The following is a 12,984-nucleotide window of genomic DNA, read 5'->3' as shown; positions in this document are numbered from 1 at the left end:
AGCTGGATGAAAAAAGGGACGGATACACCAAAAGTCCTTAAAAAATTAATTGAAATTTTTTCTAGATTCGGGTTACCAGATATTATAGTTTCGGATGGAGGACCACCTTTTAATTCACATAATTTTACCGAATTTTTAGAAAGGCAAGGTATCAAGGTAATGAAAAGTCCTCCATATCACCCAAATAGTAACGGCCAGGCCGAAAGGCTAGTCAGAACCACTAAGGATGTTTTAAAAAAATATTTATTGGATCCTGAATTTTCACACTATGATTTAGAAGACCAAATTAATTTATTTTTAATTAATTATAGAAATACATTGACAAGTGATGGTTTTTGTCCATCTGAAAAGATGTTTAATTTCAAACCTAAAACATTATTAGATTTGATAAACCCAAAGAAGCATTCCATTACCAATACTGATCCGCAGGCTAATAATTACAAGGAATATTACAAAGAAAGATACTATGTCAAGAAAAACGATCCTATTGACGATCTAGTTGAAGGAGACGAAATATGGTTTCAAAACCACAATCCACATAATCCAGCTAGATGGGTTAAAGTCAGTTTCGTAAAACGTATTTCTTTATATACTTTCCAGATATGGTCTGGAAAAGGGCTAGTGTTGGCACACCGGGATCAGCTGAGGGTGCCGAAGGGTGCTAGGATGCACCAGCCTAACACTGTCATCACAAAAACACACGGTTCTCCTGAACACAATGGACAACAAATCTCGGTGGACGAATCGGAGGAAGAATTTCTCGGTTTTCCCGACGAAGAGGACCAAATGGTGGATGTTCGCCCGGTGGAAAAGAAGGCTCGAAAAAGGAAGTACGACGACTCGGCGGCAATGGCTACTGAGATAAAAGAACTTAGGCGCTCAAAACGCAGGAAGAAGCCTTCTGAAACCGGAGAGTTTATTTATTGGAGATGATAGTGTATTGATTTTTTTTAATTACTTTTCTTTAACTATAAGTTAGCCTATTTGAATTATATAATGAAATTTCCAAAACGTTAATATTAGTAATACAAAGCTTTTAAAGAGGCAAGAATTGTAGTGTCTAAAGAATTATAATCGTGTATTGAAAAGATAACGTGTCTGATTTAGTACACGACGCACGAAGGTGATGATCTACGATGCGTAAATAAACCAGCCGAAGCCAAAGAGCGGGTCTCTTTGGATTAGGCTTTAAAGCTAACAACACGTCTTCTAATTTACAGTGTCGAGAAAGCAAAAACACAAAAAGAATTTGTTGGAGTCGAAGTAATCCAGATATGCTGAAGATAAAACTAGGCAATCGTAAACTTCAACTTTGGTGAAAATAAATTTAGTTCCTAATTACTATTCAACTCAGGATTCAAGGTCAGGATTCTGGAGGACCAAGAGAAAATGGTTAGATTCCCGACAGTAGAAGCGCTGGATCCCATCATGGTGAGCAGCGAGTGGTTCGATCCGGTGGCGGTGGAGGTGTTACCTTGGTCATCGGGAAGTTGAAAGGCAGAGACAACTAAGTATCGTGGGCTTTCTCCATGAAAATGAGCCTGATCCGGGATTGTTGCTGGAACGCGGAGATGCCCATGGAAGGTGAAATCGCAAACGATGAGACGGACATGAGGGCGTTATTAACGATCTGTCTGAGTCGGAGAAGACCAACTTCAGTTTAGTCATGGATGCGAGAAGCGCACAGGAAGCATGGGAAAAAATTGAAGACGGCTTTTCAAGACGACTGTATCTATAGAAGGATTGGGTTGCTACAACAACTCGTATCGTCAAGGCTGGAAAAATTTCCAAACACTGAAGCCTACGTTGATGCAATAATTTCGACAAATCACAAACTGTCGGAAATGAAATGGTTGGCGTCAATTCTGCTGATGGGGTTGCCAAAATATTACGCCCCAAAGGTGATGGGACTTGAAGCATCCGGTCAAGCCCTGAGGTCCGACTTCGTAAGGAGAAAAAATATTGCAAGATGTCAAGGTGAAGCAAAATCTTCGGAGCGGTTGTTTTCACAAAAGACGACTGCAAGATTCTCAACAAAATGGATAAACCGAAAGGGCAGAAGTCGATAAAAAAACAAATGGGTGTTCAAAGCCAGCGGAGAGGTCGAGCAGTACAAAGCACGGTTGGTCGTTAAGATGTGCTCTCAGCGGCTAGACATCGATTTTGACGAGGTATACGCTCCAGTCGTGCGGTATTCCACGATCCGATTCATGATGGCAATGGTGGTGAAACACGATCTGCAAATCAAGCAAATAGATGCTGTTACGGCATTTTTGCAAGGCGAGCTGAAGGACGAGGTGCTATGCAGCAACCTGAAGATTTCGGCGGCAATCCAAGGAAAATTTGCAGACCCCGCAAGGCGATGTATGGTCTCAATCAGTCCAGTAGGGTCTGGAACAACCAGCTGGACCAGGCGTCACAAGAATTGGGATTGACTCAATCGAAAGTAGATACTTGTCTCTACTATCAGGCCACGAAAGGAAAGATGCTTTTTTTGCACGATATACGTCGACGATTTTCTAATCTTTACCAACGAAGATCGGGCACTTGAAGAGGTTCCTGTGTGATCGATTTCGGATGAAGGATTTGGGTACCGCCAAATACCATCTCGAAATTTTTCCAGAAGGCCAAAACTGGGTTGGGCTTCGAACGTTCAAGGTACAAAAGGCCCCTAATTGCGACGAGAAGCAAAACAAGTCCGCCAAAACCCGTGCCATTAAGTTGTACCTCAACATCTTCTGGCCGGATTTGGCCTCATGCCACTACTCAGGACGTGCTGAAGTGGTATGCGGACCATAAGGTCAATTTCGTGCCGAAAATGTTCAACTCTCCCAACACTCCAGAGCTCCACCCCATCGAGAAGTACTGGGCGATTATGAAGCAGCACCTTCTTAAAGACCTAAGGTAGTGAAGACAGTCGAGGAACTGAAGAAGCAAAAAACCATGCAAAAAACGGTTGATTCACAGGTTGTGTAGAAATTCTATGGCAGGGGCTAAGGCCAAGGTACGGGCATTTGCCTATGAAGTTTAATAGTGAAAAAATCCCTGAAAATTTGATGGCAATTGGATGAAAACTCGAATTTTGCGAATCAATTTTGTGTGTGGCAATTTCATCCTGGGCACCCTTTAGTACACCGTTCGAGGCAAGCGAGAAACTGGACAAGTCGATGATACCGAGCACAGTAAGCAGTGAACGTGGTATGCCAATTTGGCAACAATCCTGGCAAAATTTCCGTTATCTCAATGGAACAACATGAAGTAGACTTTGTTACCGGAGAGATGGCAATGCTGACATTGTTGGCTACACCGATGCAGATTAAGGAGATTTCGATACCAGGCGATCCACAATCGGTTACGTGTTTGTGCTGTAAGGTGGTGCAATTTCCTGGAGTGTAAAGAAACAACCCACGGTCGCCCTTTCCTCGTGTAAAGCGGAGCTGATGCCTTTGGCGAAAACTGGCGAAAAGATTTTAATCGGGATCTTGGATTAGGGAAGAGTGTTGGAGTCGAAGTAATCCAAATATGCTGAAGATAAATCTACACGCGGAGAAAACTTGGACTTTCAAACAAAACAAAACTGTCTTAAAACATTCATTTTTATTAAATCAAACTCCTGTTTTCTTTGAATCAATGAATTATCGTTCTTATTCAAATGAATAATTTTTGAAAGAAGGAATAAATTTTTTCAACAAAATAATTTTGGACTTTGATTTTAAACAAATTCTTTGATTCAAATGAAATTTGTTTTATTGCATATTTTTATTGAAACAAAGAAAATTTTCATTAAACCAAAGAAAAATGTTTTCAACAGAAAGGAACAATATCTTTAAGTAAAAAATTCAAGCTTAGAAGATATTTTTAATTGAGCTAGAAGAATTTAAAACCGAAAAATCGAATTAATTTTGACCGGTTGTGTTAAAAATCAAAACCAGTAAATCAGAGTTAGCTGTATAGGAGGATTCAGGATGAAGAATGGTAAACTCTTGCATTGTTACAGGACCACGGCTGATTTCGCCCTAAATCCAGCGGTCTGATTATCTTCGGCCCGATCTTCAACGGCAATCACCAGTTGGATGGCGACTAAAGCCAGCAACCCGAGTTACTTCCGGAAGTCTAGTGAGCGGCCCAAGAAGAATGCCCTTAGACCAAAATGAAAAAAACTGTGTCAACGAAAATTAGTATTCAATTAATGTGAACCAGTGTTTGTGTAGAGTTTCTGATAAAAATGAATTTAAGATGTAAATTCTTTCTTTTTGTTATTCAAAACTCCAAATATGAACTTCGGAACAACAGAAAATATTTCTTCCAATTGGAATAAAAGGAAAATGGTTCAATGAATAAATGCTTTTAAATCAAAATTTAAATTACCTTATAGCAAACGAAAACAACTTTGCATCAAACAAAACTGTTTTTGTTCCAAAGCATTAAGATTTCGATTCAAAGATTTTTCAAAAGAAAAAAAAATTAACTAAGAAAAATGCCAACCATAGAAATTTTAATTTATCCCAAAATTTAGTTCGTAAGTACTATTCAAACCTCCAAGACGTTACTAGGGAAGAATGACATCAAAATGTTAAATTCCCAGAAAAAAAAAAAACCAAGACGTTATTTTGCATCACAAGCTTAATTCCCATAGAATTAATATACTCTGCTCCTTATGGCCAGGTTTCTTAGTGCAACAATCAAAGCGCATACTCTTTTGGAGGTACGTCCGTCCAATGCGTACTCAATACTTTAAGAGCAGCCTGACTGTCAGGGAATATGGTTGATTTTGGTTGAATCTTATCCCGTGATCCCAACTGTTAAGAATTCTTGTTAAAATCTACATTCAAGTTAAAATTTGATCCAATATCACATAAGATTCCTTCCATATAAATTTAAACTTGATGTTTACTCGAAGAGATTCCTCTTTTCTTAACTCTAAGCGTACATCTTTCGAGGCTATCCTCTAAGCCACGGGCTGCGGCTCTCTTATGAAAGTGTCAGTTCGATCACCCGATGCCCAGTCTATAGTATCTTGTTAGAACAATCTATGTATTCGGAAATTCCGGTTGATGTGCTTGATATCATGGAAGTATCTATATTCTCTCCTGTGACCTTATTTGTCCATTATCCCGATTGACTACTTCAAATATAACCACTCACCTTAAGGGTGGTTCCTTTCCGGATACTATCGAGCAGCGCCGATCGTCCATCGTCCACGGTCGGCAGCGGAATCGCCGGTGCCGGCGGCTTCAGGGAACCCATCGACGGGGGCGGCGGCGGAGGAGCACCACCACCACCCATATTCATCGGTGCTGGAGGTGGAGGCGGTGGTGGCTAAAATAAGAGATGGGGTTTTGATGTTCGCTTTTTTTTTGCGGGCGATATCAGTGAAATGTAGGTAGATACTTACGGGTCCTGGAATCGGTGCGGTCGGAACTGCCGCTTGTGGTTGCATGGGAGGTGGTCGGGAAGGCGCTTGGTTCATTTTTGGTGGGGTTGTGGCCGGCAGCGGCGGCAGTGTTCGATTTGGTGGTGGGGGCGGTGGATTTCGCGTTTGAACACTTCCATTCATCTGCAAATGAAAATTGTGAAGGGGGTGAAAATTTTCCGATAAGCCGAGAATGAAAACCGGAATTGGTACCTGTTGCTGCTGCTGGTTGGCTTCCTGGAGATTTCGAATCGGAACGGGAGGCGGAGCATGAGGTTTCTGCTTGCGGTTGTTGTGGCCACTCTGCTCGGACTTCATCGTGTCCAGCACTTTGTTGCTCTGGATGAAGTCGTAGATGAACTCGCGCGTTTCGCGATCTTTCATCTGCCCGCGGAGCCCATCAACCAACCATCCATAACAGATGCCACGCGAGAGAGAAAAAGAGATTCGCGATCACGGTGCGAACGTGGAAAATTGGAAAACGGAAAGATGAGAAATTATGCGTGCGAGCCACCGATCGAGCGATCGGTCGATCATCGCTCGTTCGGTTGTTTGTTTGTTTGGGTGCGTAGGAACAAAAACAAGGCTCGTGGACTTTCTAATTACATGTCGAACATGGTATCTTACTTAAAGGTAAATTTAACGCTAGTTACTGAATCAGATGCGTAAGTTAACACCGCGTCTAAATGATTGAGTGATCGATGGCAAAACTGATACCTTGCACAGTCCCAAAGAAGTTGCCACCGAGCCTGAGTTTTTGTTACTTTCCGCCCCAAACAAGAGCGATAATAAGAAAGCAAGGCGCAACTAAAAGACTCACGTGCAAATCTCTGACGCCGGCCTTCTCGAGGAAGGGCCGTAGCGTTTCCTCCTCGCCGCTCAGATCGAACCCGCTGGTAGGGCTCCAGCCGACGTGCGTTACGTGCTTAAAGTTCGAAGGCATCCCGATGTCCTCCTTGCGCAATTTGGCTTTGCCCTTGGCCTTGGCGGGACGGTGATGGGGCTGTTGTTGCTGCTGGAACGTCGCGGCATTCGGAACGACCGGCGCTGAAACTGGGAGGTTAGGTTAGATTTATTTTCTCTTGCGACATGGTTAACGGATTCTCAAACTTACACGAAGGTTTGTGACGCAGGGTTACGCTGTTGTCCTCGAAGTTGTTCTGCGTGGCCGTCATTGGCGGTGGCCGGGCAGGGGGTGGATTTCTTTGCGTGCTGTTTCGGTGGAGGCGATCTACAAATGAAAAGAAGGTATCAGAAACAAGTTTTCACACAAGTAGTTGGTTTCAAACCCCTTGGTCAAACAAGTGACGGGAAATTTCAGGATGCAAACAAAAAATTTTTTGGTCCGAAATCAATATTAATGGTATGTAGGTAACGTGCATAAAACTAGAAATTTTGTTGTCTAAACATAGTGAAAAGTTGATTGTTTACTCCGAAATTTCAATCTTCCCCCGGCTGATAACTTTTTATAAATCATTTTTACAAATGGCATCTGGCTACTCGATTTGCGTCAGACAATTTGAAGATGTTAACAAAAAGTTGACAGCAAAGATTGAGGTATAATTGCAACCTGTATAAATACATATCTCAGGCGACGTTGGAAATCCCGTGCTAAGTGTTAGTAAAATTTTTTTTTGTAAACATTGTAACCATGACAATTCGTGACGTCAGTTGCATTTTCAAAAAAATAACCAACAGCGAAAACTAGAGAAAAAATCATTGCCAATTGCTGTATACGATTTTCGCCTAGGATACATACCCAAGTAACATTTGAGGTTTTATAACCGGCTACAAAACCAACTTTAAGTTTCGTAAAAGGCCTGAAGAAACTTATAAAACAATCAGTGTTACTTGGGATAAACATCCTGGTAAGTGACTTTGTTTACCTTATTACTTTTTTTATAACGAGTTCTGTAATAGTTTGCGAGTTTGTTCATCACCTTATTTGTACTACATTGGTGTAATTGTATAAATTTATGTGTAACGTGTCAGTTATAAACTCTGTGGAGCGTATCATTTTTGCTTTTGTAAATATTTTTTTACTCAATTTTAAACATTTAAGTAGGAATAATTAAACAAAAAATAATGATGATATAAATAATATTTGATAAGCTTGAAGGGATGTCTCAGTTATCGGTGGATCACACGAGCAACTTCCTTTCTCCCATCGCCGAATTTGCAAAATCTTATCGCAGGTGCGGGTTGCTAGTTTGCCGATAAAGCTACACTGATAAGATTGCGTTCTATTGCAAATCGGGCTGAAGAGACCGCGACATGTGTTTCGTGCATTACTTGAAAGAACAAATTAATAGTTCATATCTACCTACATAAATTTTCACATTTCCAGCAAAGAAGGCAAAAAAAAGGTTTCATATTACATTGCTCTCATTAAGTGAGAGACAGGAATCACGCTTTGAAACTTCCCATGCCGTTCAGACCAATTGAACTAGATCAGACAAATTCGGAAAATTTAGACATTTTTTGAGAAAATACAAGAACTTCATCAACTTTCCGTAACCTCAGACAGAGCACCCACAAAAAAACATCAGAAATTAGGTACATACCTCGAGAGCTTCCGTATATTTCATTTTTGTTTTTGTTATTTTATAATTCTTGGTGTCACAACCATCTGGAGTGCACCTTTCACTAATAGCCACCTTGCCATTTGCCGTCATTCAGAATTTGAACCACGAAAAGCGATCAAAGTAACCGCCCGCAGGTCTTTGCAAACGAAAAATCAGAAGCAGAGCAAGTGTGCTAGTGAATTGTGTGCCGAAGGTAAAGTTGTAAATCGTTTGAACAAATATTGTTTGTAAATCCTATTTTTTTCCTAATTTAGTCAGTTAGTTTAGCTACAAGCAGTTGTAAGTGGTAGGAACATTCGATAAACCATAACTATTATATGTACTACCAATCAGGTAAATTTAACCTAACCTAAACAAATTTTCCCAGTTCACGTGCTGCAAAAGCATACAGTACACGTGTTACCAAGTTGCGAGCACATAAATAGAAGAAAACTCAACTTAGTCAATCATTTCATTAAACTGAAAAAATATTGAGCTGAACGAAATTCTAAACAATGTGGCAATTATTGTAGGAGCTTTTCTTTCTAATTCTATCATTTAAGGAATTTATTAGCACTACCAAATAAACGTATGGTTGGATAAATGTCGTTTTAAAAAATCGGAAAATTCTGTTCTTCTAACTGTCGCTCACGCAACACTTGACTTTTTGGTTATTTTTGTCATTTTAGACAAAAATTAAAAAAAAAATGTCATTTCTGTTGTTTTTGTCATTGAAGTGGCAACTTTGGCAATTTTGTTTATTTTTCTATTTTTCTTATATTTAAATGTGTTTTCTTATACATGTGAATTGTATCGTTTTTGTTTGTTTTACATATCTCTATCCAATTATGTAATTTCATGTAAGGTACTTTTGTGATTTTTATTAATGTTTTTTAGCACTTTTTGTTGTCGTTTTTTTTAAAATTTATGTGAGTTCTGCAATAGACTGAGTCGATTTGGGGTTATTTGGAATTTCTCAAACCCTGGGGTCTAAAAAGCTTCGTCTTGGTCTAAAACTCATCCATGATTTTTTGCAAATGTTTAGGTAACGTTTACATGAGTAAATTTTTTTTTTTTTGTTTTTGATAGGAGTTTAACCCATTTAGGTCATTCTTCCTCGATAGATGAGTAAATTTGAACTTTTGGGTTTGTATGGGAAAATTGAATATTTTGTACTGAAAAATCAACATCATTTTTGTTTCGTCTGTGGAACCGAGCCAGCTGATGGTTTTTATGCCTATTTATAAAATTCCTAAAGGAAATTTTCCGCTGAACAACTTTGTCGAAGACCATAACTTCGTATCTTATTAAGAAAAAAAGTTATAAGCTGTTTAACAGGGGTATGTCTTCTCGCATTGATAAACAATAAATTCAATTGACATCACTGCTTGAGCCTCGCGAAGTGTTGCATGGAAACTAGTCACGCAATACCTCGCTAGGTTCCCTGCAAGGATGTCAATTGAATTTATTGTTTATCGACGCGAAAAAGTATACCCCTGTAAAACAGCTTATAACTTTTTTCCTAATAAGATACGAAGTTACAGTCTTCGACAAAGTTGTTTAGCAGAAAATTTCGTTAAGGAATTTTATAAATTGGCACCAAAACCATCAGCTGGCTCGGTTCCACAGACGAAACAAAAATGATGTTGATTTTTCAGTACAAAATATTCAATTTTCCCATACAAACCTAAAAGTTCAAATTTACTCATGTAAACGTTACTTAAAAATTCTGCAAAAAATCACGGATGAGTTTTAGACCAAAACTAAGCTTTTTAGACCCCAGGGTTTGAGAAATTCCAAAATGACCCCAAATCGACTCAGTCTATTCTGCAAGTCATTTTTGTTGTTTTAGGTCTTTATTTAATTTTGTTATGTTAGTTTACTTTTGTAAATTTTGCAATTTATTAATTTTTTACACTTTAGTCATGTTTGTTCTATTTGACGCTAGCTGACCCGGACACCTTTTAAAATTATTTAATTTTTGATCAGTATATCAATTTTTAATTCATATTTGCCCGCTGAAAACTATCGAGGGGTAGCAATTCTTTCTGCTATACCAAAAATGTTCGAGAGCATAATTTACGACCGGAAGTACCCATGTCTAAAAAGAAAAATGGCAGATATTCAGCATGGATTTTTAAAAAAGCGATCTACTGTTACGAATTTAGCAGAATTTGTTTCCCGAACTTCTCAATGGATGACACAGGGTTCGCAAGTTGATGTCATATATACATACATGTCTAAAGCTTTTGACGTTATCAATATTAAAGCTCTTCTGTCAGTGCTGCGCAAAAATGGAATCACCGGTGTTAGTCTACAATGGATAAGTTCGTACCTGATGGAAAGAGTTCAGTTTGTAAAACTTGGGAACGCGAGATCCAGCGTATTCCTGGTCAACAGCGGCGTACCTCAAGGGAGTCACTTGGGACCCCTACTTTTTATAACTGTAATGAACGAGTTCCCCGAAGTGCTGCGTGACGTGTTTGTGCTGATCTATGCGGATGATTTGAAAATGTTCCTTCCTGTTCGGTATCCCAAGGATTGTATGGTTCTACAGAATGCGCTTAACAAATTTTCTGAGTGTTTGAAAATCATCATTTTGGTTTGAAAATCAATGCCTCAAAATGCAGCGTGATCACCTTTTCAAGGAAAATGAGCAACATAGTGCACGATTATTGTCTTGAAAACAACTGTTCCGTAACAAAAAAATTCTCAGTGAAAGATCTAGGCGTAGAGTTGGATGCAAAACTTAGTTTTTCGAAACATATCGAACAAGTCGTTGCCAAAGCCAATTCCATGTACGGTATGGTTAGCAAGAAGATATGCCAGAATATCGACCTTTGTGTATGCTGGTTGGCTTGGAATCACTAGAAAATCGCAGAAAATCAATCGACATGTTGTTTTTAAAGGATTTAACCTCCCCGTTGTAAAAAGGGATATTTTCCTTGCATGAGTATGGGAGAAATTAGGTGTTTACATTTCTTAAAAAGCGTAGTGTAAGTTAAAAGTGTGCAAAATATTGTAAAAAAATAAAGTTTATTCACGATGAAATTTTGTTTTGATAATTGTCTACATCAATAAAAGTACAAAAGAAAAAATCAACCTTAAAATCACATAAATATAGGTGAGCTCCATGAAGCACAAAATCTTATAAAAACATGTTTACGTATTGATTTCGTAGCATGAACGTGAAAATCAATTGGATAAAAATCATGTAGTTTTTCACGTAGCCGCTACAAGCAGATTTTTTTTTGCGTGTATGTATGTTGGTTATCCACCATGGGGACATGGATTCACCGCAGTTTCTTTAGATTATTAAGTTCGACAAATCTCCAATGCATCGCCGCGTACACTATACCCGGACTTCATGGCTTCGTATGAACTATTAAGGCGCCAGCACTAAATTTTACTTGGGAAGTCCGGACTTTCGACTTCCGAAAGACTTCCGACAAAGAAAAGTGAAGTACTAAATTGTCGGAAGTCTGTGTTTTGTTGCCAGTTCACCAGCGACGTTTCTAAAATGTTTATTAAAATTCACAATATTATAGAGTGAATGTAGTGTTGGTGTAAGTATATTTTGGAAGAACGAGTCAATCAGGTGGGCTAGCTTTACAGGTATTCCGGCATCCGTAAATACATCTCGCCAGCTGGCCACTGATTGAACATTCTTATTATATAGTCAGTTATATGAGGGAACACATCTTACGTATCGGCCACTTATGGAATTCGAATCCAAAAGTTTTGTTGCCCATACCGGGAATCGAACCCAGTACGCCTTGCATTCCAAAACCAGACTTGCGCCAGCCTATCCGCTATCCGCTAGACCACATCGGCGTTCGGCAGCTATTGTCCGTTTTGTGTTTCAAAAACGGTGTTGAATTTCCCTTCAAACTTTTCAGATAAATAATGTATAAATTCTTGTTTTCTTTCCTTTTTAAGTTCTTTTTTGTAAATAATTTGTTATTATAAAAGAATGACGTTTAATTTGAATCTTTTACGAACACTACCCGTGAAGATTTTCGAATGTTCAACAAGTGCATTTTTAAGTGCGGCCCGTTGAAAAGATTATAAATTCAAACTGGCCCGTTGGTTGAAAAGGTTGCTCTTCCCCGATTTATGACATTTTTCTCGTGAGTCTAATTTATTTATGTTTTTTGTCACTTTGCATTTTATGCCATTTTATTATGTTTTATTCTATAAAATGTCATTTTTGCCATTTCAACATTTTTTTTCAAATTTTTGTTGTCTTAATTTATCATTGTTATCATTCTTTCCAATTTGTCGTTTTTGTTGTTTTTTTTCATGATGTTATTCTCGCTTTTATTTTTCACATTGTAATTTTTTGAAATTTTTGTGATTTTTCATTTTTTTTTAATTTGTGGTCTTTTTTATAGTATTTATCGGTTTTGTTTTTCTGTCATGATTATGTTTTTTTTTGAGTTTTTTAATATGTAATTCAATTTTTGTTTCAAACTCTTGATTATATGATGACATTTTAGAATTGGTGCTCATGGTAATTTTTCTACTTAGATTACAAGTTTTTTTTATTTTATATATCCTCTTTCTAGTTATTTTGATGATCACTCAGTCTTAAATAAAATCTATATGCCGTTTTAAAAAATTAAAATAGTTAACCAGTTGTTTTTTAGCGAATTACAGGTTTGCTAGCGATCTCCTCCTGAAATTCTTAAGTTTTTTCCCAGTTGAAAATTATCGTTTTTTTTTTGGGTATCGACTAAATCTGTTGAAATCTTGAGAAAATTTCCCATAAGAAAAGTATTATTTCAGGACATAAAACCAACGACTTTCGAGATTATAAGGAGTATATTCGAAAAAATGCAACACTTTGTTTTGTGAATAACTTTGGAATGCATTGATGGAAATAGATGAAATTTTCAGCGAATTTACCTGGTAATGTCATGTATACATTTGCAAATTTTTGTGACGTTCTGCCAAGTGGTTTTTGAGATAGCGTCCAATGAAGAAATTTTTCGAGTTTAATTTTTG

At 38.1% G+C, this 12,984-nt stretch overlaps 1 protein-coding gene across 3 annotated transcripts in view; it reads right to left on the bottom strand.

Moving 5' to 3' along the window:
- LOC129753869 (actin nucleation-promoting factor WASL) overlaps window positions 1-12,984 on the bottom strand; it is a 54,329-nt gene that overhangs the window by 9,259 nt on the left and 32,086 nt on the right. For all 3 annotated transcript variants that reach the window (XM_055749721.1, XM_055749725.1, XM_055749731.1), the window contains exons 5-9: window positions 6,528-6,644; window positions 6,234-6,466; window positions 5,627-5,797; window positions 5,396-5,557; window positions 5,146-5,319 (exon numbers count right to left, since the gene is read on the bottom strand). In XM_055749721.1, the coding sequence (XP_055605696.1) occupies window positions 5,146-5,319; window positions 5,396-5,557; window positions 5,627-5,797; window positions 6,234-6,466; window positions 6,528-6,644 (857 nt within the window). The remainder of the gene's footprint in view (window positions 1-5,145; window positions 5,320-5,395; window positions 5,558-5,626; window positions 5,798-6,233; window positions 6,467-6,527; window positions 6,645-12,984) is intronic.

The sequence above is a fragment of the Uranotaenia lowii genome, chromosome 1 (assembly GCF_029784155.1).
Source record: "Uranotaenia lowii strain MFRU-FL chromosome 1, ASM2978415v1, whole genome shotgun sequence".
NCBI lineage: Eukaryota > Metazoa > Arthropoda > Insecta > Diptera > Culicidae > Uranotaenia > Uranotaenia lowii.
This window is presented reverse-complemented; position numbering and strand designations above follow the sequence as displayed.